Below are 27,815 nucleotides of genomic sequence, written 5' to 3'. Positions count from 1 at the left end.
ATGCTTATGATACTTCAACCTTTCAGGAGAAATCAACCAGCTCTGCTCACCTCAATGCTGAAGATAACTGGCTCCACATCTTCATATGTAACTTTTACCTTCTCAATTGCTCTCTTAGCTTGTATCTCTGTCTCTGCAATAACAGCACAGATGATCTGGCCCACACAAAACACCTGTAGGAAGAACATTCATGGAGCTAAGAGAAAATTCTGGGTTTACATCAGCCTTACCAGTGGATGGTATCTTTTTAAAATTTTTTCAAACTTTTAAATTTTTTCTGTGTGTGTGTTTGGTGGGGGGTGGTCATAACCAGCAATTATGACCAGGGGTTACTCATGGTACTCCTGACTCTATACTCAGGAATTACTCCTGGTGGTGCATGAGTGGACCATATGGGATTCTGGGGATCGAACCCATGACAGCTGTGTTCAAGGCAAATACCCTACCTCCTGTGCTATCACTCCAGCCCCTCTGATCGTATCTTATAGCTACCATCCTATTCATCCTTTCTTTGATATCTGAGAGTTCAGGTTTTGTTTGCTTTTGTATGCTATCTTTTAGGGAATGCTATTACAACTAATTTAATAGAAAATGTTGTGAAAATTTCCAGGCCCAACTGCTTACAAAGCCATATCAAATAACAACATTCTATTTTTAGACAGAAACTTACATCATTGAATGATAATAACTATGGTAGACTTTTACATATGCGTGGATAAAGCTTATTTTTGAATTTTAATTAAAAAGAATTTAAAGAGCATAGAGGTTCCACTGAATATTTACTCAACAAATATAAGTCCAAACATAGATGTGGGCAGTGGCTATGACCTGAATCTGCTGTATCCTTTTGTATACTTGTATCACATGTATTCCTGTCATGGTATCATTTAATCCTTTAAAGGGTATAACAGGAGTTACAATGGACTGAACTGTTTTCCTTACTTTCACCACCCCATCACCTTAATTCCCAGGCTAAGGTCCTGATCTGTAATGTGAGTATTATTTGGAGATAAAGGAGGAGGTAAAAATTGAACTAGAGATATAGTACAGCAGCTAGTACAGAGTCCAGGTGATGTGCCTTTTGTGCAGCTGTCTCTTGTTCAATCCCTGACATACACAAGCACACCAGAAGTGCAGACCCCTGAGTGCAGAGACAGGAGCACTGACATGCACCCTCCCACCCACCCTCTGCCCCTGCAAAAAAAAAAAAAAGATTGTGACATTTTAATTTAATGTCACTGTTGTCATTACAAAAAGAAGAGAGCAGCGAGGTAGGGAGGTTCTTGCACAGAGAAAAGGCCACTTGAGAATAGGAGGAGGACAATTGTCAGAAAGAAAAGCCTCGAGAGAAACCAAACCTGCCAGTATCACAATCTTGTACTTTCCTGCCTCCAGAGCTGTAAGAAAATAAATTTCTAATTTTGGGGGTGTGGGGGCATCTCCCAAACAACAGTCATGGGGCTTCGAGGTGACTTCTGGTGACATTCAGCCAATTAGGCTCAATGGTTGAGTGCTAGGGCCCGAGGATGCAGAACTTCCGTGCTGGGGATCACCTGGGTTACCCCAGAAGTGGTTAGGGTCACTAAGGTCACACTCAGTAATGCTCAGTGATGCTTATGTGGTGTTGTGGATCAAAATGGGGTATCACACAAGCAAAGCAGTGCATGATATTTCTTCAGCTCATATTTTTATTTTTGAAACTGCCCAGTTTGTGAAATTTCGAGATGGCAGCCCAAGCAGATAACACAACTCCTAAATAATAGCCAACCTCCATATCTGGAGTAGAGCCAAAATAAAAAAAAAAAAAAGCAAACCAAACAACAGCAACACAAAACAGTGACTGACAGTTCCATGGCCAGAGGGAAAATAACCTGTGCTGGACTCATGGAGATGAGACAATTAAAGCGAGCACTTAGCCCTCTGCCTATCAGACACTGTCATACGAGTCTTTCATATATCTCTTCATATAAGTCTCAATAGAAACACATGAGGTGCTGAGCTGTGATTATTTACATTTTACAGATGTACCATAGCACACAGCTGGTGAGCTGCAGAGCTGGAACATGAATCTGGTTGTCTGGCTCCTGTAGCAAATAGTCAATGAATGACTGCGGGACAAATTAAGGGGTCAAAGAGAGCAGGAGAAATTTTATTAAAAATCCGAAGACAAATTGGGAGTTATGGGGTGGTGGTAGCAGTCCAGGAAGGCAGAAGGTTACATGTAAATAATAGTGATTGTTTTTGTACTTTCATTTTAAGATTGTTTTTGTTTTGTTTTGTTTTGTTTTGTTTGGCCACACTTGGCAATTCTCAGGACTTACTTCTGGCTCAGTACTCAGCGATCACTCCTGGTGGGGCTTGGGGGACCATGTGAGGTGCCAGGGATGGAATCCAGGTAAGCCATGTGCAAGAAAAGCATCTATCCACTGCACTATTTCCCCAGTTCCTAGATTTCTCTAGAGCATTTTACATGATATAGGTCAATTCCTGTATTTATTCTTCAGGTGAGGATAAATGGACTCTAGAGAGCCTACTAGTAGAACTGGGACTTATTTTTGGAGGACAAATTTTCCATTTCCATATATTATTTTTGATCCAAAAAAAGGGACCGCCTCAATGAAGGTGTTAGAGCTAAAGAGAAGCTGAAAAAATTGGTGCTTCTACCAGCTGATGGCAGGGTGCTAAGAGGCAATGTAAATTGATTGGAGGTGGTGCTCTGGTGTATTCTGCACAAATAATCATCCGGAAAGCATGTTCTATACCTCATTTACAGCCAATAATTTGTCTCCTTCAACACCATTAGTGCCTGGAATGTCCTCAGCTGTTACTACATCAGCCACCCCTGGCAGTTCAAGGGCCTCAGAAAAATCAATTGATCTGGAAGAAAAGAAAAGAAAGAAAGAAATATTTAAGAAGTAGAGATCAGCTGGTCTTGAGAGCACCAAATCTGAGGCAAGGATAGAGAATGGTTGAAAATTAAAATATGTAACAATGGTCCAGAGTAGGCCCTGACTTCTCAGAGCTGACCTGCCATGGAGAGGGTTCAGTAGTCTCTAGCTGCTGAGAAGGATGCTTGGGTTGGGGGCAGTGTGGCAAGGGGAATCTTTAAGAAGCTTAAAATGCTGATCACTTATCATCCAGTTAGGAAGTATCCCAGTGTTTTATTGCCAGCTGACCCTCAGCTCTACTCAGGGTTACTCTGAAAGTTACCCCGAAGGCTGTAGCAGGAGATTTTGCATGATTTGTATGGAAGAAAAGGATCTTAAAATTATAGCTTTTTTTTTTCTCTCATGATTACCAGTTCCAGGTGCCCATCCTTAGTGCTCTTCTGTCTGATGACTCTTCTTCTAATTCTTCATTTTGGATTTTTGGAGTGTAGAACATTATAGGAAAACAAGGTGCATACTTCTGAGGAAATTCCCAGAGTGCATTTAAAAGGCTTTTAAGAAGCTTTGTATTTACTTACATGATTTTGGCATGGGCTCTGGTACTGGTCACCAAAACCATGAAAAGTTCTTTATCCACCTTGGGGAGGTCATCACAAAATACAGCTTCACCAGTGGCATGTTTAAGACCTGAGTAGTGCATGATAGGGCGTCCAACTGGATCTTGGAGAGGTTGCTGAGAATCCACACTCTGCAGAGGAAAGCAAGAATCGCCATTCCCTACTCCCCTAACTTTATTTAAACACCATGTTTTAAAAAGCTGTTTATAACACAGTTGTTTATAGCCTTCAATGTTCCAACACCAATCCCACCAACAGTGTGACTTTTCCATCACCACTGTTTCCTGTTCTCCCCCCAACCATGCCTGCCCCTTCAGCCAGCACAAAATAACTTATTTTTTACTGTTTGTTACCACAAAATGGCAAATGGAATTATCAAAAAGTACTTCAGTAAGAGAAAATTTGTGAAAATTGTTCTATCTTACAATAAAGTTATTAAAGCCATTATCTGAGGGTTTACTGAGCTGTTTGTTGCTAGTTGGATGACTTGCCCTTTACTCTTCAGAAGTGGCCTGGCTGATGACCAGCCCTCCTGATTCAAGATTGAGAAATCAGATCGTCAACTCTGGAGCAACAAATCCTGGAGCTGGGCACATGAGGAGCATGAAACTTACTGGTGCAACCAGATCAGGGACTTGTCATTTCAGTGGCAATGACTTATGGCCAACCTTTTGGCAAAATTAGACAGTGGGTGAGGACTTCCAAGCTTATCTTTTTGGCATCTTCTTTCTTATACCTATTTCTTTTGTGTGTGTGGTGTGTGTGTGTGTGTGTGTGTGTGTGTGTGTGTGTTGGGGGAGGGGCACATCTGGTGATGCTCAGGAGTTACTCCTGGCTCTGCACTCAGGTGAATAAAGGAGGGGCTAGGAATTGAACCTGGGTCAGTTTTGTGCAAGGCAAGCACCCTAGTTGCTGTATTATCGCTCTGGCCCCTGTACCTCTTTTAGATTTCAAGATTTCTTTTAGATTTCAAGGTTCTCCTGATCCTGCTTTTTCACCTTTGCAATGATTAACCTGTTCACATATGAGATTGTGATGATGTATGACATGAACCGATTACTAAGGTTGGAAGGCCGAAAACTAAGCCAAAAGCCTGAGAGTCAACTTGAATATTGACACACATGTGAGGTGGGGGTAGGGATCCTCTAACTCTGCCTTTTCTTTTTTTTCTTTTTTTTTTTAATTTATTTTTTTATTGAATCACCATGTTGAAAGTTACAAAGCTTTAAGGCTTAAGTCTCAGTTACATAATGCTCGAACACCCATCCCTCCACCAGTGCTTGTATTCCACCACCAAGAACCACAGTAAACCTCCCATTCCACCCCGCCCTGCCCCCCGCTCCGGTCCCCCACCCCATCTGTGTAGTTGGTAAGTTACACTTTACTTTCTTTAAATGGGCCCAGGAACATCACTGGGAGTAGCAGGAGATGGAGAATGTGTTGATGTGGGGACTTTTCAGGGTAGAGGTATGTAGTGTGGGAAAAAGGTTGTACTCTAATAAAGATACTTTTTGCTTGTTTGTTTGGAGGTCATAATGCAGTACTCAGGGGCTATTCCTGACTATGTGCTTCAAGTGACTTCTGGTGGTACTTTGGGAATGATATGTGGTGCCAGTGATTTGAACCAGAGTTGGAGGCATGGATACCAAGAGCCGTGACCCCTGTATTATCTCTCTGGCACCTAATACTTTCTAAATTGTCCTTCAAAAAGGGTGAATTTAGTGATTTACAGGACTCTGGTTTTGTGTCTGGAGATCAAACATCAGCAATCTGAACCTTGAATCTGAAGCCAGCAGGTTGAACCTTGCTACTCTCTGTTCCTCCCGCCCACTCCTGCCTAGCTACTCTCCAAATAAAGGTCCCAAAACAATCCAATGATTGGTCTTTAGATTGATCACACCAGTTCAGGCCAGATCTGAGATCCCAGCATCTCATTAACTAAGCCTAAACAAAGAACTAATCTGGGAGTAGTAGCTAGAAATTCAGAAGGAAAAACCAAAATCCAAAGCTTTTGCTATTCACAAGCTTATTTAAGAATTCCAAGGTCGCTGTTTAATTAAGCTCACTGACCTGGTACCTTTGGACTCCTTGGGGTACTGTTATCGGGAAATCTTCTAGAGCACTTAGATATTTCTCTGATACATCAGGATAACGGCTGCTGTCCTGAGAGACGAGTCAAAACAACAACAGAGAAGTTTGTTAGCCTTTGATTAAGCTGGGCTCTGATTTCTGTGAAAATGATTCGGCTCTGATTTCTGTGAAAATGATTCGGTGTATCCATAAAGCTAAAATGTCAGGGGATCCTTCACATTTCCTCCCAGGGGTTCAATCTCTGAAAAAGATGGGGTGAGGAGTTACATGCAGCAGTGCTCAGGGGCTTTTCCTGGCTGTTCCTAGGAGTGATCAAACTGGCATTGTAGCACTGCAACATTAATGCCTTAGCCCCTGTTACTACCTCTCTGGCCCACTTTCTGAGTATTTCTGGCTTTCCCTTCCACACAGTGAGGAACTGGACTGACTGGTTTGAGTCTGATCTTTAATCACTCTGAGGACGAAAGGGTTGTGGAGTGGGCAGGCAGAAGCAGGAGAATAACAAGAAAACGGTGGTTAAATAAGCCCTCCCAGAAGAACCTGGAGTTCCTGGGACAGGAAAGAACCTGAGGGATTTTCTCAGTGACAGTGTTTTGGGGAGGGCAGTGAAAGAGGGACAGTTCACTAGGGAGTCACTGAAACAAAACACATCAAGGTTCTTGATTCAGAAATTAAATGTCAGTGAGGATTGTCCCAGTCAGTGGTTGCTTCTTCTGAGAGAATGAAAATGTGGCACTTTAAGAACCTCTGTTGAGGAAATGTTGTGACAGAGGGCCAAGGAGTACATAGCTGGGTGAAATGCAGTCAGGGGGAAGAGAGGGGAGGGAAAGAGAGGGAGAGAAGAGGGAGGAGGAGGATGAAAGTGGAGGCAGAAAGGTGAGAGATTTGGTTTGGTTAATTTATTCCATGAATTCTTACTCAGAAAATCTAGAAACTACTTAAATACGTTTCTGTAGTTTTGAAAAATAAAATTTTTATCTTACATTTCATATTGATTATAAAATGCTAGACTAGGTCCATCAAATAGATTGCTCCGGGAGGCACATCTGTGCTTGTCTGGAGCAGGAGAGGGAGGTTTGTCTGCTGAAGGAGGAATTTTTAGCAGGATGGAAATACTTACTGTTTGAGGGGGTAGCTCCAGAGGTCTGCATATTTATCAGAACACACTGAATGGAAACAGGTGCTTTTAATATGCTGTTTCCTCTTAGCAAAGTTGATTTTCATATTATTTATTTAGTGACTTAGTTCTAGGGACTATACCTGGCAGTGCTCAGATCTTACTCCTGGCTTTGTGCTCAGGGCTTAATTCTGACAGTGCTCAGGGGACTGTATGTACAGGGGATTGTCAGGCTTGATCAGTGCCAGGCTTACATGCAGTACAATTTCTCTGGCCTCTCATTTTCACTTACAGAGGTAACATTGGTTTATAAGGCTGTATGTGAATAAAATTGCTTTTTTGTTTGTTTTTGTTTGGTTTTGGGCCACTGCTGGCTGTGCTCAGGGCTTATTCCTGACTCTGTGCTCAGGAATCACTCCTGATGGTGTATGGGGGACCATATTAGGTGCTGGGGATTGAATCAGGGATTAAATCAGGTTTTTCTATGCACAAAGCAAAGAAAAGCCTTAACCCCTGTACTATCTCTCTGCAGGGGTTTTTCCCTTTAAAATCCAACTTTGCAGGGCTGTAAAGTTGGATTTTAAAGGGAAAAAAAAAATGCCCACGGGAGTTGAGTCCCCAGACAGATTTCCTGCTACAGTGCTCAGTGCTGAGCTGTGGACTGAGGTGGGTTCACATACTGAGTCTCAGGTGGTCCCTTCAGGTGGGGATGACTGGGCACTGGCAAGTCTTGCCCCAGAACAGTGACAGTTAAGGTCAGATGATAGGTAAGGGTAACGGGACAGTTCACAAAGGTTGCAGGACAGCTGGGAGCCGAGGGTGGAAGGAGCACCCAGCAGCCAGAGCACTCACAATCATGAAGGGCAGCTTCTCTAGCTTCTTCAGCTCTAGCAGAACCTCTAGGTAGAACTTGAAGAGGAAGCTGACCAGCAGGGTCCTCTTGAACTCCACCCTTCCCCCGGGAGCCCAGCCAGGGAGGGAGACTTCGTCCAGAAGCAGCCTGCAAGCCTCGTCCAGCATCACTTTGTTCCATCGCCTAGAGGGCGGGCATGGTTAGAGGCAGAAAGAAACCAGCTAAAGGGTGGCCTCAATTCTAAGGCCTGCTCCAGGTATTGGATGATGGTGACTTAAAGACACTGGAGTTTCCCATATGATCTGGAAGGGCACTTAGAAATCATCCAGTCAAGCCCTTAAGGAGAACTAAATCCTGGGAGACTAACCCCGGGGTCATGGGGAGTGAGGGTGGGACCTATTCCATGGGACCATGTACTCAGTTCCTACCAGAGGCAGAAACAGCGCCCACTGTGAGCTTGCTGGGGTGTTGATGTGTGTAAAGAAGAGGACTGGATGAATCCAGACCTGGGCCATTTCTGTTATCTCTCTCTTCCACAGAGGCATCTACTTAATCACAACAGAACCAGACCTGATTCATGTGGCAAATGCTCAGAAAGAAGAGCAGAGACTCTACATACTCAGAGGCGTCTCCAACTTCCTAGGGCCCCACCTACGTTGGCCAGAGTCAAAGTCCTTGAGTTATTCTCAGGCCACGCCTCCCCCAGGGCGTGGCTCACCTTCCTAGGAGCTGCTGGCAGGTCTTGTGTGCACTGGCCGTGGCTGCCCCCACCCCTCCGTAGGCTATGCTCAGGTCCTCAATGGCATCTGTGCCTTCTTTGAACAGGACTCGCATGCCAGCATTCACATCGGCCACAGCATTTTGTTGGCACGGAGCCTGTCGGAAGGCTGACACAAATTCCCACTGTGGAAACAAAAGCCATTTGGGGTTATCAGATAACACTCAGACTAAGGGTGTGCTTTCTGCATCCCAGTGACACTAATAAATTGTGTTGACTAACTCAAGAGGGACACATAGGACACTCTGCATCCATTTATATTATTATTATTATTATTATTATTATTTTGCTTTTCGGGTCACACTCGTCGATGTACAGGGGTCACTCCTGGCTCTGCACTCAGGAATTACCCCTGGCACTGCTCAGGGGACCATATGGAATGCTGGGAATTGAACCCAGGTCGGCCGTGTGCAAGGCAAACGCCCTACCCGCTGTGCTATCACTCCAGCCCCCTCTGCATCCTTTTAATTGCAGAATTAGAGAACAACTTGGCTGCTTTCTTGTTCACAGAGATAGAGTTCTCTTAAACAAACCCACCCTCCATGCCCTGACGCCATCAAGGATCAGGGTTCAGCATGCAGTTTTCCTATTTTTTGGGGGAAGGACACACTCAATGGTGCATGAGGGCTATTCCTGGCTCTGTGCTCAGGAGTGCCCTCCTGGTGATGCTCAGGGAACCACTGTATATACAGTGCGGGGATGGAAGCTGGGCTGGCTGGGAGGTGGGTGCCTTCCCTTCTGTACAAACTCTCCTGCTCCCTGCACTTTACATTTGAAGTCAAGATGCCTTGCACGCAAACCTCCCTGTGGCCACCTGGTTTTGAACCATCCCAGGCACTCTCATTTCCAGGGATCACACCTTCTTTCTTCCCCAAGAGGGTGACAGGGCCCTCTGAACACAGGTGCTTTCAAATGCCAGGTGCTGAAAGGGAGAAAGAGATGCCCTGCACTTCTTCTGGGCTTGTAGAAACTGCCATATTTCCATTTTGCTCTGCTGTTGAGGAGCAACGAAGGACTCACCTACCTGTAGCCAGTCAGGAGGGAGATGGCCGCCGTTCTGACCATTGCAGGGGCTGCCAACAGAGGGGACCTGTGTCCCTGCCTGCTGCCATGTATGCGGTGGCTGATGGTGTTTGCGTCTGAGTCTGCCTGTTAGTCTGCTTGGGGTTTTGACACAGACACATTGACCTGACAGGGAACTTGCTTTGGAGTTTCCATTGCCAAGGAAATAGTGGATTATAGGTGCTCGGAGTATGATTTAACAGAAGTCTCCCGAATAACTAAGGTGGCTCCTGGCTTTTAATCCCCCAACCTCTCCACCTCTCTCTCTCTCTCTCTCTCTCTCTCTCTCTCTCTCTCTCTCTCTCTCTCTCTCTCTCTCTCTCCTCTTTCTCTGCATTATATTGCTTATCTTTGGGAAGACTGACCTCTTGAATTCAGGTGTCATTTTGGGAGATAGACATAGAGAGCAGATGAGGGCAGAGGGCGTCTCTGTAGCCAGATGGGGCCCCCAAGCACCCTAGAGATCCTCCTGGCAACCCTCTGGAGGACGCTGTGTTCCTACAAACAGGCTAAACTCAAGTGGGACTGGGGAGTCTGGGCTCAGCTGCGGCTCCCTGTGGATCTGGCAGGGAAGCTCCGTTCACAGCTTAAGCGTTCATTTCTGCCGTTGCAGGGCATAAGCAGCCTTGGAAGCTGGACTACAGGCCCTGGGCTGACCCCATCCCTCAGCTGAAACAACAAGGCTAAGTCCATGCCCTGGGGCGGCCTGCTCAGTGGGGACTGAGGGCCTGGGTGCTGGGCCAGCCACAAAGGCCAGGGAACAGGTTTCCAAAGCAGTTCTTTCCCTTCCATCTGTGCTCAGGTTTCTAAAGTTGATGGAACTCAGTTCTGAAAAGAGAAAAATAATTCTTGAAAGTGCCCCGGCAGCTGCTTACCTTTTGAGAATGAGGGATGAATACTGATTCCAGAATTTCCTCTGGCTTAAGGTCTGCACTTGCTGAGCCCGCAAGGAAATGGTCATTCAGAGGAATCTGCCGTGAGCCTTCTGCGGAAGGAAAGGACATTTCTGCACAGTGGCCATAAGTAATTCGAGGTATTATGTCCTTTAAATGTCAACCGTCAGGAAGAAAAGGGCGCCCTCCTTGGCGCAGAGCAACACGGAGGTCTGAGTGTGTCAGTTTGGCTCCTGGATCTCTCCCCAGAGTGAGGTGGGGACAGCTCAGGGCACTTCCTTTTCTCTCTGCAGCACATCTGCTAGGGAAGTCTGGTCTTGTCACCTCCAAGGTCTGCCAGCCCCAGGGTTGAGGTGGCAGTTTTTCTTATGGTGCAGCAGAGGTTCGTGAACTAAATCTCACTAACTAGCTCAGCCGATGACCAGGGTCAAGGTGTAACTGAAGCAAATGCAGGGCTGTGACTACTCCTAACAACTCAAATCATTGGCTTTGCTTTTTCTTTTTTGTTTTTGTTTTTGCAGCCATGTTTCCTCTCAAACTGGATGTTTGCACTGTTTAAGCAAAGTGAACAATTCACACCACCTCCTCTCAGCCCCATCATTTATCATTTAGCAGCCAGAATAGTACCTCTGACTATAAAGAACGGTGTGTGGCATTTGCAAAAGGTGGTGTGAGGAGGTTAAATCAGAGCCAGGCACATTTGACTTGGGTTCAAGCTGAGCTGAGCCTGATCAGAGCAGATGTGGCTTTGGCAAAATTGGGGAAAGAGAGATCTTAAGCCTAGGTAGAAGCCAACACCCCAGTATACTACTACTGCTACTGCTACTACTCTTGCTGCTGCTGCTACCACTCTGATGTTACTACTGTTGTTGCTAATACTACTGCTGCTACTATTACTGTTGGTTACTGCTATTGCTGCTCCTGGTACTACTTCTGCTACTTACTATGACTATTGCGATAGCTACTGCTGCTATTACTGCTATTACTACTGCTGCTGTTGCTGCTTCCTCTACTGTTCTAGTACTGCTGCTACTACAATGACTACTGTTGCTACTGCTATTACTACAAATGTTATTACTACTGCTGCTCCTCTTTCTACCCCTAGTGCCAAAAGGACTTTGCATAGAGGTCACTCTCTCCTTGCTGCCCTGTGCCCAGATGTTTGGCTTTTTCTCTCTTGGTCATTTGAGGTTGGTCTGGGGCCGTCTTGGATCACAGACCTGGAAGACTCAGCAGATTGGCCGATGAGCGAGGCTAGGGGAGGACATCCCCCTGCTCCTCTGTGGATGGGCCCTATGCAAAGCTCACCAGGGGTCTGAAAGTTTTTCCTCCTTCTGCTGGTCTCTCCTCAACACTCTGGCCTCTCACCAATCAGGAAGGGGCTGGGTCCCCCTAATGCCAGTGGTGTGTGGCTCTAATCAAACACTCTGGGCAGTTTAGTGGGCAGTGTGACTGCTCCCCATGTTCCCGGTGACCAGGAAGGTGCCAGCCCACAGAGGAGGTGGGAGTCACTGAGAGGGAGCATAGAGGGAGGGAGGCTCGTGGGTTGTGGGGCAGGATGGGGGTTTGTAGGTGCTGGAGACAGACAGGAGATCCCCTACCCCATGCTTCCTCTGTAAATGGGTTCAGTGGTAGAGTGTGTGTGCGTGTCGGGGGAGATGTTGAGGTGGGGGTGGTAGACTGTACTGAGTGTCAATGGATGGGGATTGCCTGGCACACAGTTAGTGCCCAGGGAAGAAAATGTTGATATCCTTGGAGTAGCTGCAGTCATGGGGTACGACTCTCTTTTTTTGTTTGTTTGTTTTTGTTTTTGGGTCAAACCTGGCGATCCTCAGGGGTTACTCCTGGTTCATGCACTCAGGAATTACTCCTGGCAGTGCTCGGGGGACCATATGGGATGCTGGGATTCGAACCTGGGTCAGCTGCGTGCAAGGCAAATGCCCTACCCGCTGTGCTATTGCTCCAGCCCCGGGGTATGACTCTCTAAGGCAGAAATTCAATTCCGTCAGTGTCTTTCTCCTGGCCCAGGAGGCGCTGCCTTTGCACTGGTGCCCCCACCTATGTCTTCTCCCACAGCCAAGGTGAGGCACAAGGGGGAAGAGTCAAGCCTCAGGCAGGCCTCACCTGAGGGTGGGCACGCACACCAACCACTGCACCTTCCCAGGACCTCTGCTCACCACCCCTGGTACCACACGAGGTCCAGGACCTTGATCCAGGGGGAGTTGGGAGGTCACACCTGATGGTACCAAGCACTCCACCTCCCTGTATCATCCTGCTTCCTCCACTGGACATCCCACATTATAAAATGACTTAGGCTTGAAGAGCTTCCTCAAAACACAAAACCAAACCATAAACAACCCTCTCGGTGCTGTTCCAAGCTTTTGAGGGGCTTACCTTCTGATAGCAGGTTCAGGGTAGCGTTGCCCACAGTCAAAATTGGATTCAGATCCGAGTAGCCATGCCGGCTTATAATATGTCCCCCTAAGGACTAAGGAGAGAGTTACAGTCTCAGTCATCCGGTGACTCAAGCCCTGTGCCCCCAGACAGACATCTGCTTATGCTCCATCTGGCGGCAAAAGGGAGTGGGGAGACTTGTGCCTGCTTGACTGGTGGGAGAGGGCGTGCTGGTGACCAACACTCTGAGGCACTGGTCTATTCCACAAGTTGCTTCTCCTTTATTTAATCCTACACTGGCCCGAACCCCAATCCCCCTCCTATGCCTGCCACCACCCAGGGAGAATGATATCTGCATCCACACTCAGGGGTAGAGACACTTGGATGAAACTTGACCTTTGTCTTCCAACTAGGAAGGAGCCAGACAATTCTTTATCTAACTCTGAGCCACCTCAAAGAAAAGAATTTAGACTAGAATTCATTAACAGAGGTAAAGGTACTAATATCTGAAACAAGGAGGGTAGTCTTCTCTAACACAACCTCTTTGGGTCACAGCTAGAGAATGACGTTCAGATGTAGGAGGCACACTTTAAGACCTTTTTTTTTTTTTATCTCAGAAGAAAGAAGTGCTGGGGGAGAAGACAATGAGATAAAGAAGGGTCCACTATGAGAAAGATAGTTGGAAATGATCACTCTGGATAAGAGCTGTGTGTTGAGGGGCCTGGAGCGATAGAACAGCGGGTAGGGTATTTGCACACGGCCAACCTAGGTTCGATTCCCAGCATCACATATGGTTCCCCGAGCATTTCCAGGAGTAATTCCTGAATGCAGAGCCAGGAGTCAGTCCTGAGCATCGCCGGGTGTGACCCAAAAAGAAAAAAAAAAAAAGAGCTGTGTGCTGAAAGTAGGTAATTAGGTAAAGGAACAAACATAATAACCTTTCAGTATCAGTATTGCAAATCATAATGCCCCAAAAGGGAGAGAGATAGAGAGAAAGAAGGAAAGTTACTGTCATAAGGACAGGCTGGTGGAGGGGGGGAAAGGGAGGAGGTAGCAGGAGGGAAACTGGGACATTGGTGGTGGGATGGTGTTGGAACACTGTATGACTGAAACCCAATCATGATTGTGTAACTGTATTTCATGGTGATTCAATTAAAAAAATTTTAGAGCAAAAGGAATGTAATTAGGTTCTCAAAATACATGTGATCCCTTTCCTACAAACCCTAAAAGGTTTACTAAAGATGCTTGGGATATGGAGGTTGAGCACATGTTGCCTTTGGAAAAGCTCTTCAGATGTTTCCAGAATGTTCTCTTCCTGTTGAGAACTATGATATCCTGGAGCTTGGCAAGGAGATGGGAGGAGGAAAATGAGAGGTTGGAAGATTCCTCCCAACTATCTTCACTCTAACATCATTCAAGGGAATGGTGGAGGTAAAGAATTTACTATTTCCTGACTCTTGAGATCTCTCTACCTACTGATTCTTCCAATGCCTTAGTTCAGTGTTTTGATGAGGTTAAGAGGGTGAGGGTTGCCTGGTGATTGATCTGAAGAACATACTGCCATATTCCGAATCTGCTGTCCTGCCAGAGTCTTCAGATGCTTCAGTAGGGCTCGGTATGTCTGAGTCTTCTCCTCTGGGAGCTTGGAAATCTTCTCAGTTAAGATGTCCTTCACTTGGGCCAGACTGCAGCCAGCACCTATTGTCAGACCTGGAAAGCAATTGCCTTAATAGGTAACATAAATTGTGGTCATAGTGCCCAGGGTGTTAGTGTTTGGCTGGTGCAATGCTTTTCTTGTCTGCACAGAGGGCCACCAAGAACTCTAAAACAGCACAGACAACCACTCTGAGAACACTAAAGCAGAATCTCTGGGCAGAAAGTTATTTCACAAGCCACTCTCCAGTCAGGGTTACATATCCTCTCTTATTTAGACTATACATAAAGATTAGATAGAAGAAGTGACAGTAACAAACAGGTGGCAGATCCTATTGGAACTTTTCATGACCCCCACCTGACTAGTCACAGAGAACTTATGCAAAACTGTTGTGTGATAATATAATTGGATTAAAATAATGTTGAAGGTATTTCAATTCCCTGTCATTTAAAATCAGTAAGGTGGGCCAGGGATATAGCTCAATGGTAAATTACATGCCTTGCATGCCTGAGGTTCTAGGTTTAATCCTTGGCACCACAAAAATAATTAATAATTTTTAAAATGATAATGTAGTGTGTAAAGATTTTCATCTGTATTGTCCACCTGGAACCTATAGAATATTAGGTATTACATCCATAAATTTTAAAAAATATCAATAATATATCTTAAGAACAGGCAGAAAGATAAAGGGCTGAGCCATAATTTTCATGCATGGTTTGATTCCTGATACTACACGGTCTCCTGAAGCCCTCGCTGGGAGTATTCCCCTACACCCACCAGCAACACTGGGTGTGACTAAGAAAGAAAAAAGTTTTAAAAGCAAAAACTTAATTTGTTTATGGCAGTTTTCTAGAACGTGTTGTATTGTCTAGCATGTCAATATGACTGCAAAAAGTTTATTAAACAGATTAAATGAGAGAAAATAAAATAATTGTGTCAATAATATTTTGATGATAGATCTTGCACCTCTACTGACTGTTTTGATGCTGAAAATCCTTAGTAGTCAGCGCCAAGAGGGAAATTAGAATCTACATAGCCCATGCTGGTAGCTGCTCTAGTCCCTACGTGGGGATTTGTGAGGGGTGGGATCTTTAGGGAGGAACCAGAAAAATAGGAACAATGGGAGAAAATTCAGGATAACTGAATTCTCTCACTTTTTTTTTGTTTGTTTTGGGGTCACACTTAACAGTACTCAGAGCTTACTCCCGGCTCTGCACTCCTCAGGGATCACTCCTGGTGGGACTCTACGCGGTGCCAGGAACTGAATCCAGGTCAGCTGTGTGCAAGACAAGTGCCAGCCAATTGTACTATCACTCTAACCCTGGCAATGCTCTCTGCTACCTGGCAAGGAAGTAACTCCCAATGTTCACAAGTGTTGCAGCCATGCTTGTGTACCATTAGGATCTTAGCGCAGGCTTTGGACTTTATGTCTAGTAAGGATATAAAGAATTCAGATCAATCTCTGAAAGTGAAGAGATCACTCAGACAATTAAGGGACGACTTAGTTGTTTAGAATTAATGCTTCATTTCTCCATAGTTTGTAGATAAATCACTAACACTTAGATTGACTTCATCCCTTTTGGGCCTGGGGTCAACTGTAGTTAGTTTGTTTTTATTAGCTTGCAGGTGGGCTTTGATGTTTCTTTTGTGGATTAATCTTTAAGTAGAGTTCACCCTCCCACGCAGCTTTGTTTTATCAATACTCAAAATGTACTCTGTACAATAACTCTCCCTTTTCTGCCAATAGACCCACACAATATACTGAATAATTTTTGCTTTCCGAATTGAGGAGAAAAAATACCAGTTGCTCCTTATCCTGATCCTAAGCAACTCTTACTTGAAAGCAACCAACTGCTTCTTCTTCCAGAAATGGTTCAGAAATGGAGTCCTGAATCTTTCTTTCAGAGTCTTAGAGAAGATACTGGGACCCCATCCCAGACCCATCGCATGCTTTGGTTACTTTGAAGCTTGTCTTTAATTTCTGTTTGTCTTTAATATTCTTGTGGGAGAGCAGGGCAGACCAATCTGTTTCCTATCAGACTCTTACTTTTTTTCTACTTACTCAGTGTCTTCTTAATGGAAAGAAAATAGAAAACAAACAAACCAAAAACAAATATACTACTAGATTACTAGATTATTTTAAAATTGAATCTCCCAAGTTCACTAATCATATTATATTAGAAAATGCCACTCTCTTGGGGCTGGAGTGATAGCACAACAGGTAAGGCGCTTGCCTTGAATGCAGCTGACCTGGATTTGATCCTTGGAAACTCATATGGCCCTCCTAGCATCCCCAAGAATGATTCCTGAGAGCAGAGCCAGGAGTAACTCCTGAGCATTGCTAGGTATGGTCCATTCCCCAAAAAAGCAAAACAAAAAGAAAAGAGAATACTACTCAGCCTCCAGGAAAAATGAAGCCATGGAATTTGCTTATGAATGGATGACATGAAAAATATGCTGAATGAAATGAGTCACAGGGAAAGAGACAGATTTAGAATGATGCACTCATTTCCATGATGTAAAAACCAAACATAGCATGAGACTAATATCCAGTGATAGTAGAAATGAGGGCCAGGAGAACTGGTCCATGGTTGGAAACTTGCCACAAGTGGGGGCAGAGGAAGGGAAGATAGGAGAGAGAAAGGACCACTATAACAATGATAGTTGAAGATGACAACTCTGGTCAAGAATTGAATGCTGAGAGGGATAGTATAGTGGGTAGGCATTTGCCTTGCACACAGCCAACCCGGCTTCAATTTCCGGCATCCCAAATAGTCCCCTGAATACCTCCAGAAGTAATTCCTGAGTGTAGAGCCAGGAATAACCCCTGAGCATTGCTGGGTAAGACCCAAAAAGAAAAAAAAAAAACCTGAGTGCTGAAAGGAGGTAAAAGAATATACATGAAGATAGCCTTTCAGTACTTGTATTGCGAACCACAATGTACAAAAGGAAAGAGATAGATAGATAGATAGATAGATAGATAGAGAGAGAGAGAGAGAGAGAGAACAAGGTTATATACCATGACCCTTGTGCTATCTAAAATGTCTCTCCTTTTAGGTGAGATGTGCTAAATATCTAAGGTTAAGTGTTAGATCTTCACAATTGAGCCACAAAGCAATCATGATGATGACGATGTTTATGTAGAGAAAGCAATTATATGCCCAAAATGTTAACAGTGAGTGAGCCTAAAGTGTAGAGTTGGTTGTTTTTTACATAAAGAAAAATTTTTATTTTTATTTTTAATTTTTTTTTTTTGGTTTTTGGGTCACACCTGGCGATGCACAGGGGTTACTCCTGGCTCTTCACTCAGGAATTACCCCTGGCGGTGCTCAGGGGACCATATGGGATGCTGGGTTTAGAACCCGGGTCGGCTGCGTACAAGGCAAACGCCCTACCCGCTGTGCTATCGCTCCAGCCCCAAGAAAAATTTTTAAAAGGCAATAATAACAACGTTTTTTTTTTAAAGATAATTTTTATTCTTGTTATTATTGCCTATTAAAGGTTAGAAGAATCCTATGGGTCAGCATTCTGGTTAATATCATATTTGATGTTGATTTTTAAGGGCTTTCTAGCCACAGGCAGAGTGAAATGCAGGCTCTCTAAATCCTCACAGATATAGATTTCAAACTCATTGTTGGTCTGAGATGGCCTATTGTTGCTGAACTGAGAGAATTCTAATTCTGAACTTCTATTCCTATGTTATTCTATTTTGGGCCATGGAAACTTAGCTTGTATCCCAGTAGAGTTGAGAAGAATTCCAGTAGTTAAGAATTCCAATAGAGGTGGGGGCTGGAGCGATCGCATAGCGGGTAGGGCTCCCATATGGTCCCCTGAGCACTGCCAGGAGTAATTCCTGAGTACAGAGCCAGGAGTAACTCCTGTGCATTGCCGGGTGTGGCCCAAAAAGCAAGCAAACAAACAGACAAACAAACAAACAAAAAAAGAATTCCAATACAGGGGTTGGGAAGATAACTTAGACAGAGGCAAGGTGCTTGCTTTACTCAGAGCTGACCCTGGCTTGATCATGGCATTGGCATATAGTTCCCTGAGTACTGCCAGGAGTGATTCCTGAGCAGAATTCAAATAGAGCAGAAAAACAGATGTTCAGAATGTGGGTTTTGTTCTTGCTCCAAACTTCTCAGGGCTCATGAGTCCATGAGATAAAGATGCAGTGAACATTCTGGAACACTAACTGTACTAAAGATCATGAGGGAAAAAAGGAATATTAAGCCCAAATACGGATCTTATATGGGTCAGCACACAAAAATTAAGCAAAGCTGCAGTAGAAATCAGTTCCCTGGGGAGTCCTGGAGGTGGTGGATACATCTAGCTTGGGGGTGCCTTTTTTCACCAGAATCTTTCACTCTACAAGGTCTCAGAGAAGCTTTGAGAATTACGGAAAACCTCCCTGGAGGCCACTAGAGGGTACTCACACTTTAATTGTAAGAGGCCAGAGGAAGGCGTGTTATTTTCTTGGATCTGAATTTGGCTCTGCTTTGTCTGCAGATTCCAAACTGAGTGTCCATTTCAGTGCCTTTGGGACCAGCGCAGGGAGAACACTGACCCAAGGAGGTCTGAACTGGAAGTCTTGAGATTTGGGGCCATGTGGGGACCTTGGGCAAGCCCACTTTGCTCTTATATCCTTATATCTTGACTGTTTTGACTGTGAAATGTAGTTAGAATTGTGCCCAAAGGGCCCTCTTAGGGGGCTCATAGGTGGGATTTTGGCTGAAAGCAATTTCTTTCTTTCAAATAGAGCTGCTAATTTTTGTTTTATTTTAGAGTTGTCTGAGGATGGGTTGTGGTGCTAAGGAGGACATAGAAAACGACAGGCTGCTGATTAGGACAATTTTCCTCTGTCTTTACCTTCTGCATAAACAAACTGGCTACACTCCTGATCTGCCTCCTTTCTTATCCTCTTCCTTCTGCCAACAATAAGATTTCAGCTAGATCTAGGCACCTGCTGACTTATGTCCCTTTTTACATGGGGGTTATTTTGGGTTTTGGGACCATCCATGGAGGGGCCCATGAGTTACTAGTAGTGGTGCTGGCAGGATCATAGGCAGGGTCAGGGATTGTACCAGAATTGTTTGCATGCAAGGCAAGTACCTTAATCCCATACAAATCTCTCTACCCCCCACACTACACTGCCACCTACTTTTTATGAGAGGCTTATAGGTATGCTACATGAGCTGAAGCTAGGAAGTGCTGAGCTATGCAAGGGTCCCAACCTTTCCACATGGGTGACTTGTGGTCAGAGAAAGGACAGCTTGCTGGTCTGCTGCTGCTGTATCGAGACTGGAAGTTTGGGCTCCCCTATGGCAGTAGAAGCTCCATGGCAGGTCTCTTCATGTGCCTCTCACCAACCCCCGCAGACACAAAGTGGTCCTAGTGAATTTTTTTATGTTGTTATTGTTGTTTTGGGGCCACAGCAGGCAATGCTCAGGGGTTACTCCTGGTTCTTCACATAGAAATCACTCCTGGCAGTGCTCGGGGACTGTATAGGATGATGGGAATTGAACTTAGGTCTGCCACATGCAAGGCAAATGCCCTAGCTGCTGTACTAGCATTCTAGCCACAAGTCCAACCGAGTCTTAACTAAAGCTCACTAAAGCTCTGCCAAGCTTTCCATTCCCTGAGAAGTCATTATTATCACTGCATCCCAAACCCAAGTTCCTGACCCACTTACGTTCCTGACCCACTTATTTACTCATTTATGGTTTTAATTCATGTGTCAGCCACCAACTGAGCCTAAATACATTCACAGTACTGAGAGCTCTGTGGGATGAAAGGAGTAAAGTAAGGTTCTTTCTGTTAAAGGTTCACCTTGCAAACCCTTAAAGTCAAAGTCTTTTGTGCATCCTTCCTATCTTGTTAGTGTCAACTGTCTAATATAGTATCTTCACATCGTCCATTCTTAAGGATCTTTTCAGAGACTGGGTGGGCTTTAATGGCCAAATATTTATCCCGTTTGGTCCCTTGCCATTGTCCCATGAGATAACTAGCATTTGAGTACCAGATAACATCTCTCCTACCTTCCCCCTGCAAACACCTACCTCCATGGACTTGATCATTCATCTGATTTCACCTCAATTCTCTCACTCTCTTTCCCTCAAGATGTCACTGCAAATGTCTAGTCTATGATAGGCAACAATCCTGCAGGTGATTCTTGAGGATTGACATCATTTGAATATCTCAAAGTCTGTGCAAAGCTTTTGATTATATAGTTTCATGGTGGAGATAAATGTGACATCAGAAATGACAGTGAATTGCATATAGGCCAATGTGGGAGGAGGTACCAAATAAATTGGCCAGCATACCTTTATTATAAGTGTAGGATCAGTTCTTTGATATTTTATAAGGATGCTAGGAACTTACCATCACTTGTTTCAGACACCATACGCAGCTCAGGAATCCTTGCAGGGGAAAGGACAATTGGGTGAAAGTGCCCTCGAGATTTCATTGCAGGTCCTTAAAAGAAAAAAAAAAAGCTTAGAATAAGGAAATGCCTTTCATTGACATTAAAAATTTTAATAAAATGTTCAGATGTTAACTAAAAAAATTATAATAGGGGCTGCAGATAATTTAGTGATTAGGATGCATGCCTAGTATGTGCCCCACATGGGTTTGATCCCCAGCACCACAGGGACTCCTGAGCATTGCTGGGTGCATCCTGTAGACCCGGAGCACTGTGGGTGGTCCCTGGCACTGTGGAATCTGAACAGCATAGTATTCTCAGGCCCCAGCCTGGAACCAATGGCCTGGCTGCCTGAGCATTGCTTTAAGTGGCCTCTGGGCCCCCTGAACACAGTTTGGAAGTACCCTCATTACAATAAATAAACTCAGTGAGTTAGCTGGGGGCTCCTGACATAAGGACTTCATCTTTATTCTTATTCTAGCCTGTTGACAGGGAGGGAATTCCTCTCTATTGTTCTAGGGGTCAGGTGAAACCCTTTAACAAGTACAACCCCATAAGCAACATGCTTATCACAATCCTGATTATCACAATACTGATTATTCCCCATAACTGCAAGCCAATTGTTCTCCATGACCATAATCCAGTGTACCTATTAACTACCTTATATTGCTTCTGTAACTGACTTTGCTGATCACAGCTCTTACAGCCCTAACCCATTGTATACACTATCTGACTCGGATGTAATTTTTGGCTTCATAAAATTACTGTCCTTGTCACTTGAGTTCTTTGGGATGCTAGTTCACTTATGGTTGCTGGCTTTAATAAAGATTCCCAATTTGGCCTCTCTGGTGCTCATTTGCGTTTCATGAAATTCCCTTACCAAACAACAATCTATTCTACCAGCTAAAGTGCTAGAGCATGCCTTCCAGTGTATTTATTTATATACCCACAGCATAGACAAAAGGTAGAAAAGAAAATGGATGAGAGGTTCTTAAAAACAATGCTTGCATGTAGACAACAGGAGACATATAAAAAAATATTTGAGTTACATGACCTTAGAGAGAAGAAGGGACCAGCAGAATGTGCTAGGCTCATAGAGTGAACTCTTTTTTGTTTCTTTTTGGGTCACACCTGGTATTACTCCTGGCTCTGCACTCAGGAATTACCCCTGGCAGTGCTCAGGGGACCATATGGAATGCTGGGAATAGAACCCGGGTCGGCCGCGTGCAGGGCAAACGCCCCACCCACTGTGCTATTGCTCCAGTTCCACATAGAGTGAACTCTTAACACAGCTCCATGCAGCAGTAAAGATGAATGTAAGGTCAAAAATATTGAGTGAGTGCCAAAGCAATAGTAGGGCACTTGCTTTGCATGCCACCGGCCCGGGTTCAATCTCTGGCATCCCATATGGTCCCTCAAGCACAACCAGGAGTAATTCCTGAATGCAAATCCAGGAGTAACTCCTGAGCATCGCTGGGTGTGACCCCAAAAAAGTGAGAAAACATGTTGAGTGAACATGGAACATTTTAGAAGGATAACATCAGAACAGTCTATTTATATAATGGACAAAAATAGGCAAAGTGAAACAACATATTTGCTTAGGGAATCAAATATATGTGGTTAAATTGTAAAAATTAAAAAGACATTTAAATTGGCTAATAAAGTTTCTAAGACAAAGGAAGGGAAGGAAGAGAAGAGGGAAAACATGCCTCCAAAGTTTTTCTTTTCTATTTTCCACACCCGGCTGGTGCCATGGAGTGCTGGGCCTCTGCTCTAGGCCTCTGAGTCATCTCTCATGTCTAATCTCCAAAGCTTTTGATAATGTGCTCAATATTAAATTAGATGTGGGTGATAAGTTGTTGTGCATTGTTAGTAAGTTGATCTGTATTTTATAACATTTTTCATTCTGGTTAAATAGAAAATTTCTTAATACTTTTCCTCACTACTCAAGAAGTCAAGTTCTGCAATGGCTGGGCAATGGGACATACAAAACTTTAGAGACCATTTTCATGTAACATGACATAAAACATTATATTTGTATTATACCTTATTATTACTAGTTCTACTCTATATAATTTATATTAGATAAAATATACCAATAATAATAATAGGAACAGGTAATATATATAATATTAACACATATAATGTATTATTATATTATGATTATAAACAATGAGGCTTTCATGGTGATGAAGTGGTTTTCTAGGCTGAACACAGAGAAGGTGACTGGAATTCCAGCTTGGTCTTCATGGCAGTCTGACAACTGTTGTTCTTACTCACCCAGGGAGGTGTTTCCCAAGATAAGAGGAGCACTAGGGTACTTCACTTTCAGTGCCAAGAGATCCTTGAGGGTCCCAGGGGAGATCCAAGTAACCCTTTCTCCATGAAAGGTCAGGGTTTCTTTTTCTGGCCTCTCAGCCATTCTCTAAGGACAAAGACAACTGTGAGGATTATACAACATATATGGCAAAGGCATATTTCTCTGGAGAGATTTCTGAAGCCCTGTGTCCCACTTGATTCAAAGACAGCCATTAAATATGTGTAAATTTCCACAACTGAGTATTTAACCCTTCAATGTAAGAAGCAAGCATGAGACGCTTTGAAGAGAAACAACCATTTAAACTACAACTTGTCACTCACCCATCAGTATTGATTAACTGAACATAATTTAAACTTAAAAACATTTTAATTGTTTTTTTAGCAGGGCCACACATAGTGATGCTCAGAGCTTACTCCTAGCTCTGTACTCAGAGATCACTCTTGGCAGGTTTGAGGGACCATATAGTATAGGGTTCCAGGTATTGAATCTGGGTCTACAGCATGCAAAGCAAACACCCTACCTGCTGAACTATCACTCAGGCCCTTTGGTTCTTTGAAAAGAATTCTAGACTCCACCAGCTCTGCAGCAGCGACTGCTGTCTGTCAGATCTTGTGCTGCCATTGATCCGACTGTGTTCATGGTAGATTTCCTGTTCACTCCCTCACCTCTCCACAGGCTAGTCCCTTCATATGCACCCCAATTCCATACCACTTCTTTTCATAGAGGCATACTCCTTCCTCTGCCCAGCCTCCCATAGAGCTTCTTAGGAAGAGGAAAAGCCAACTGACTTAAGACCAAGGTGACCTGCCCCCCTCTCTGATCTTCCCTGGTTCACTGTGCTCGAGCAGATCGACATTCCCAGTTTGGTCTCCAGATCAGGCCCAGTGGTCTCCCACCCTTTACATCTTTCCACTTGCTGCCTCATGCCCCAGATTGCTCTTCCTTGAATATCTCTCTGTGGCCGGCTTTCTCACCTCATCAGGACTGTGTTCAAATGTTATCTTCTCAGAGGATCATCCTCAGCCAGGATGTATAAATCATCACCCCTTGCATCCCATCCTCTTACTTAATTTTGTTCTTCTCACTGCCTAACACTCTATTTCTTATCTAATTTTCTTGCTGATTATCTTTTCCAGCAGATTATAAGATCCTAGAGAGAGGGTTTTGGGCCAGTTTCTTGCCCTGCTGTATATTCAGTCTGAAACAGCTAAATGGAAACTGGCACTTTGTTGAATGAATACACTTTAATTGAATGACCTATTAGCACTCAGAACTCCCTCATAATTGTATATTTTATCAAATTGAACAACTCAATGCCTCAGATGATACAAACATTGACAGAGGGAATGCAGGACAGAAAGACCCCTAAAAATGCTTCTTCGGTGTTGGCTAGAGAGATAATACAGTGGGTAGGGCATTGTCTTCTCTGTGGCCAACCTGGGTTTGATCCCAAATGGCCCCTCAAGCTGCCAGCAGTGATTCACCAATGCAAAGTAACTCCTGAGCACCACCGGGTATATCCCTCCTCAAATGCTTTTTGGGTCACTATACTTAGATGGGCTAGAAAAACCAAATTAGAAGCCTAGAAAGGCTGGATCACTTGGCATAGCCAACAGGGACATATGTCCAATGGCAGTGGTAACAGTAAAGTCATTTAAAAAGTGGACTGGGCAGAGTGATAGTCCAGTGGGCAGAGCATTTGTTTTTCATGCAGTCAACCCAGGCTGACCTGGGGTTCTATCCTCTGCGTTCTATATGATCCTGTAAGCACTGCCAGGAATGAAATTCCTGAGTGCAGAGCCAGGAGTAACCCCTGAGCATTGCCAGGTGTGACCCCCCCAAACCAAAAAGCCAAAAATCTCCCCCCCACAAAAGTGGCTTGAGTAGTGGCTTTAGGCAATGTATTTAGAATATCAGTCTAACTAGGGTGGGGACAGTTATCTTGATCTGATGAATTATTTTCATAATCTGACTATTTCACAGGAAGGAAAGGGTGGTCTTATAAAATGGAGTTTATAACCAGTGACATTTAAACAAGGACAAAAAATAGCTAGTACATCTTACCAAGAGTTCTGGAGGAAATATGAGCTCCTGGGTAGGATCCAAGGGCTGGAACTCTTCTTTCACAAATAATTCTGTGCAAATCTTTAGAAAGGGCAAAGAAGGCAACCCAAATCAATTGGAAACAGCATTGCAATTCTTTACAGTCATTAGGCAAAATGAACATGGTAATAATTCTCTTGCTCTCCTTGTGCAAGGAAAAATTAAGCAAATAATTTCAAATAAGAATATTTGAGACTGGAGCGATAGTACAGCAGGCTGGACTTTTGTCATATATGCAGCCTATCTGGGTTTGATCCCTGGCATCCAGTATAGTGCCCTGAGCCCTGCCAGGAGTGATCCCTGAATACACTACCAAAAGTAACCCTTGAGCATCACTGGGTGTGGCCCCAAAACCAAATAAATAAATAAATAAATAGATAGATAATAAGTTTTATTGTAAGAGAAATGCTTATTTATCACAAATAGAAAACTAAAGAAAAAGCGTTTTCTGAAATGAAAAAAGTAAAAAAGTATCTTGGGATACACTTAGTCTGTGAAAAGCTATCAGAGATTAAATAAATTTGGGAAACTCTCTCTACCATCCTCCATTCTCCTAAATCTATCCTGTCACACCAGGATCTAAAAAAGCCAGTTCTCTGAGAAATCCCTTAGTTTTAGTAAAAATGATTCTAAACATACATATGAATGTACAAACACATATACATACACTCTAACTTTTATAATAATATTTACCATTGAGTACTTTCTAAGCATTTTTAATTGCATCAATAATTTATATAATCCTCATAACAACTACATAGTAAAATTTTCATCTACAATTTTTACTAATTTTTACTAATCAGGAAACAAAAACACAGTGAAGAGTTACCCAAAGTATGGCATTGCCTGAATCAGATCTTTTTTATCTGGAGAAAGTTATTCCCAGACAACATTCCTGAAGGGCTAGGGGAACTGGGAGAGATGCGTGAGTGGCAGGGCGTGAGGTCCTGTGGAATGAGAAGATGGATCTGGGCTCATTCTAAGCTTGCCAGGATTCTACCCTCTGACGCATTCAGTGGAAAGAAACTCAACCTGTCTAAACATTAAATGGCAACACTGCATATTTTGAAGAGTCTTTGGGATTATTAGTGAAATCACCTGACATTTTACCAACATTCCACTTCTTTTTCTATTTCTCTAAAATCTTTCAGTTTTCTGAAGAAAAAATTGCAACCCTTCCTTGTAAGGCTCTTAGTGGGGTCAAGACTTAACAGTTTTTGCATTAGTTGGCATAAGAAGTTTGGGCAGTATCTGGGAGCAATAAGGTGATCTCTCTCTAAAACTCAGAAATAAAGTTATGTCTGAGAAATAAAATGTAAAATAAACAATAAATCAGGAATGAGGAATTAAAAGTCCTCCTAACAGAAATCAGACCAAAACTTAATATTTCTCATTTTAACGTGTATCCCCATATGTGTTCCAGAGGGAGACATTGGAGATTCATGAGACCCATTACACAACCGTGTTTCTCTTTAGAAATGTGTATCCAGGACACCTTCCAGTTAAAACAACGTTCTGTTGGTTTGAGTAGAGTCTGGTGGTCCCAAAGCATACCCTGATTGAATTCCCAAAGAGATCATAAAATCATGAGGCAAACCTTAAAATGTACTGATATTCTGTGTAGTGGTCGCTGACACCTCCTGTCCACCCACAACTCCCTCCCATTCTGTGGAGACCTTCAGACAAAAGGGAGCAAGATGGGTCCCAGGTACAAAAATACACAGATAGATATGCAGAGGAGCAGGGATGTGATGAATATCCTCTGAGATCAACTCTTTTCTCTCAGATTTCCTTGTCTACAGAGAGCGAGTCCATTTATCCAGTATTGCAGCTTGTCTAAGTAATTCCTTTAACTGTTTGGCAAAGGGTCTGTTTTTAAAAAGTAGCATCCCTGAGAGGGTAAAACCAGGGACTAGAATGTTTCTGGCTAAACTTCCAAGCCAAGTGCCCATGAACTTCCCATATGACTTTGAACAGCCTCCTTCCTGAGGTTGCAGCGCCCTCTAAGGCCAGCTCAGAAACCCATTCCCACCCCACTATGAGTCTCATCAAAGCAGGGGAATGTCTGTTGTTTCCTGGTCTGAATGGGTTTTGTTTCTTTGCTTTAGACATCCAGAGAGAACACGGGAAAATCAAACCATGGGCGTTGAATTACACTTTACCCAGCTCCCAAATGAAAGTGCTTTATTCAAGAATGCCCTTTGGATATTTGTAAGTAAAGACAGGATAACCATCAAAGCAGGCAGTTTCTGGACCAGTATGAAACAATGCTCTCAGGAAGAAAACAAAACAAACCAAGGCACTCACGTCACTTTCCTTGTTGAGTGAGGAAGAATCATGTTCTCCCCGGTCCAAGCAGCATTTTCCTGTTCCTTTCTGTGGACAGCCACTGGACTCCTAAGAAGGAAAAATGTCATGAGATTAAAAAAAAAAAAAAATCAGACCTTTGTAAAAGATAAACAAAGTGGGTGTGTGCCTTGGAAAGTTTGGGAATTATTTTTTTTATTTTTTATTTTTGGTTTTTGGGCCACACCTGGCACTGCTCAGAGCTTACTATGTCGGGCTTACTCTTGGCTCTGTACACAGGCATCATTCCTGGCTGACTTGGGGGACCGTATGGGATATCT

General features: G+C 43.7%; 1 protein-coding gene across 1 annotated transcript in view; it reads right to left on the bottom strand.

Moving 5' to 3' along the window:
- LOC101541048 (aldehyde oxidase 2) overlaps positions 1–27,815 on the bottom strand; it is an 84,162-nt gene that overhangs the window by 42,068 nt on the left and 14,279 nt on the right. Inside the window, exons 7-19 of the mRNA XM_055122445.1 lie at positions 27,496–27,585; positions 25,150–25,230; positions 23,046–23,190; positions 20,726–20,818; positions 14,252–14,403; positions 12,694–12,787; positions 10,282–10,391; positions 8,285–8,469; positions 7,566–7,749; positions 5,576–5,668; positions 3,467–3,636; positions 2,763–2,877; positions 51–173 (exon numbers count right to left, since the gene is read on the bottom strand). Of these exons, the coding sequence (XP_054978420.1) occupies positions 51–173; positions 2,763–2,877; positions 3,467–3,636; positions 5,576–5,668; positions 7,566–7,749; positions 8,285–8,469; positions 10,282–10,391; positions 12,694–12,787; positions 14,252–14,403; positions 20,726–20,818; positions 23,046–23,190; positions 25,150–25,230; positions 27,496–27,585 (1,635 nt within the window). The remainder of the gene's footprint in view (positions 1–50; positions 174–2,762; positions 2,878–3,466; positions 3,637–5,575; positions 5,669–7,565; positions 7,750–8,284; positions 8,470–10,281; positions 10,392–12,693; positions 12,788–14,251; positions 14,404–20,725; positions 20,819–23,045; positions 23,191–25,149; positions 25,231–27,495; positions 27,586–27,815) is intronic.

This window comes from Sorex araneus, chromosome X, assembly GCF_027595985.1.
Source record: "Sorex araneus isolate mSorAra2 chromosome X, mSorAra2.pri, whole genome shotgun sequence".
NCBI lineage: Eukaryota > Metazoa > Chordata > Mammalia > Eulipotyphla > Soricidae > Sorex > Sorex araneus.
The sequence above is the reverse complement of the archived record's forward strand: the minus strand, read 5'-3'. Positions and strand labels throughout refer to the sequence as shown.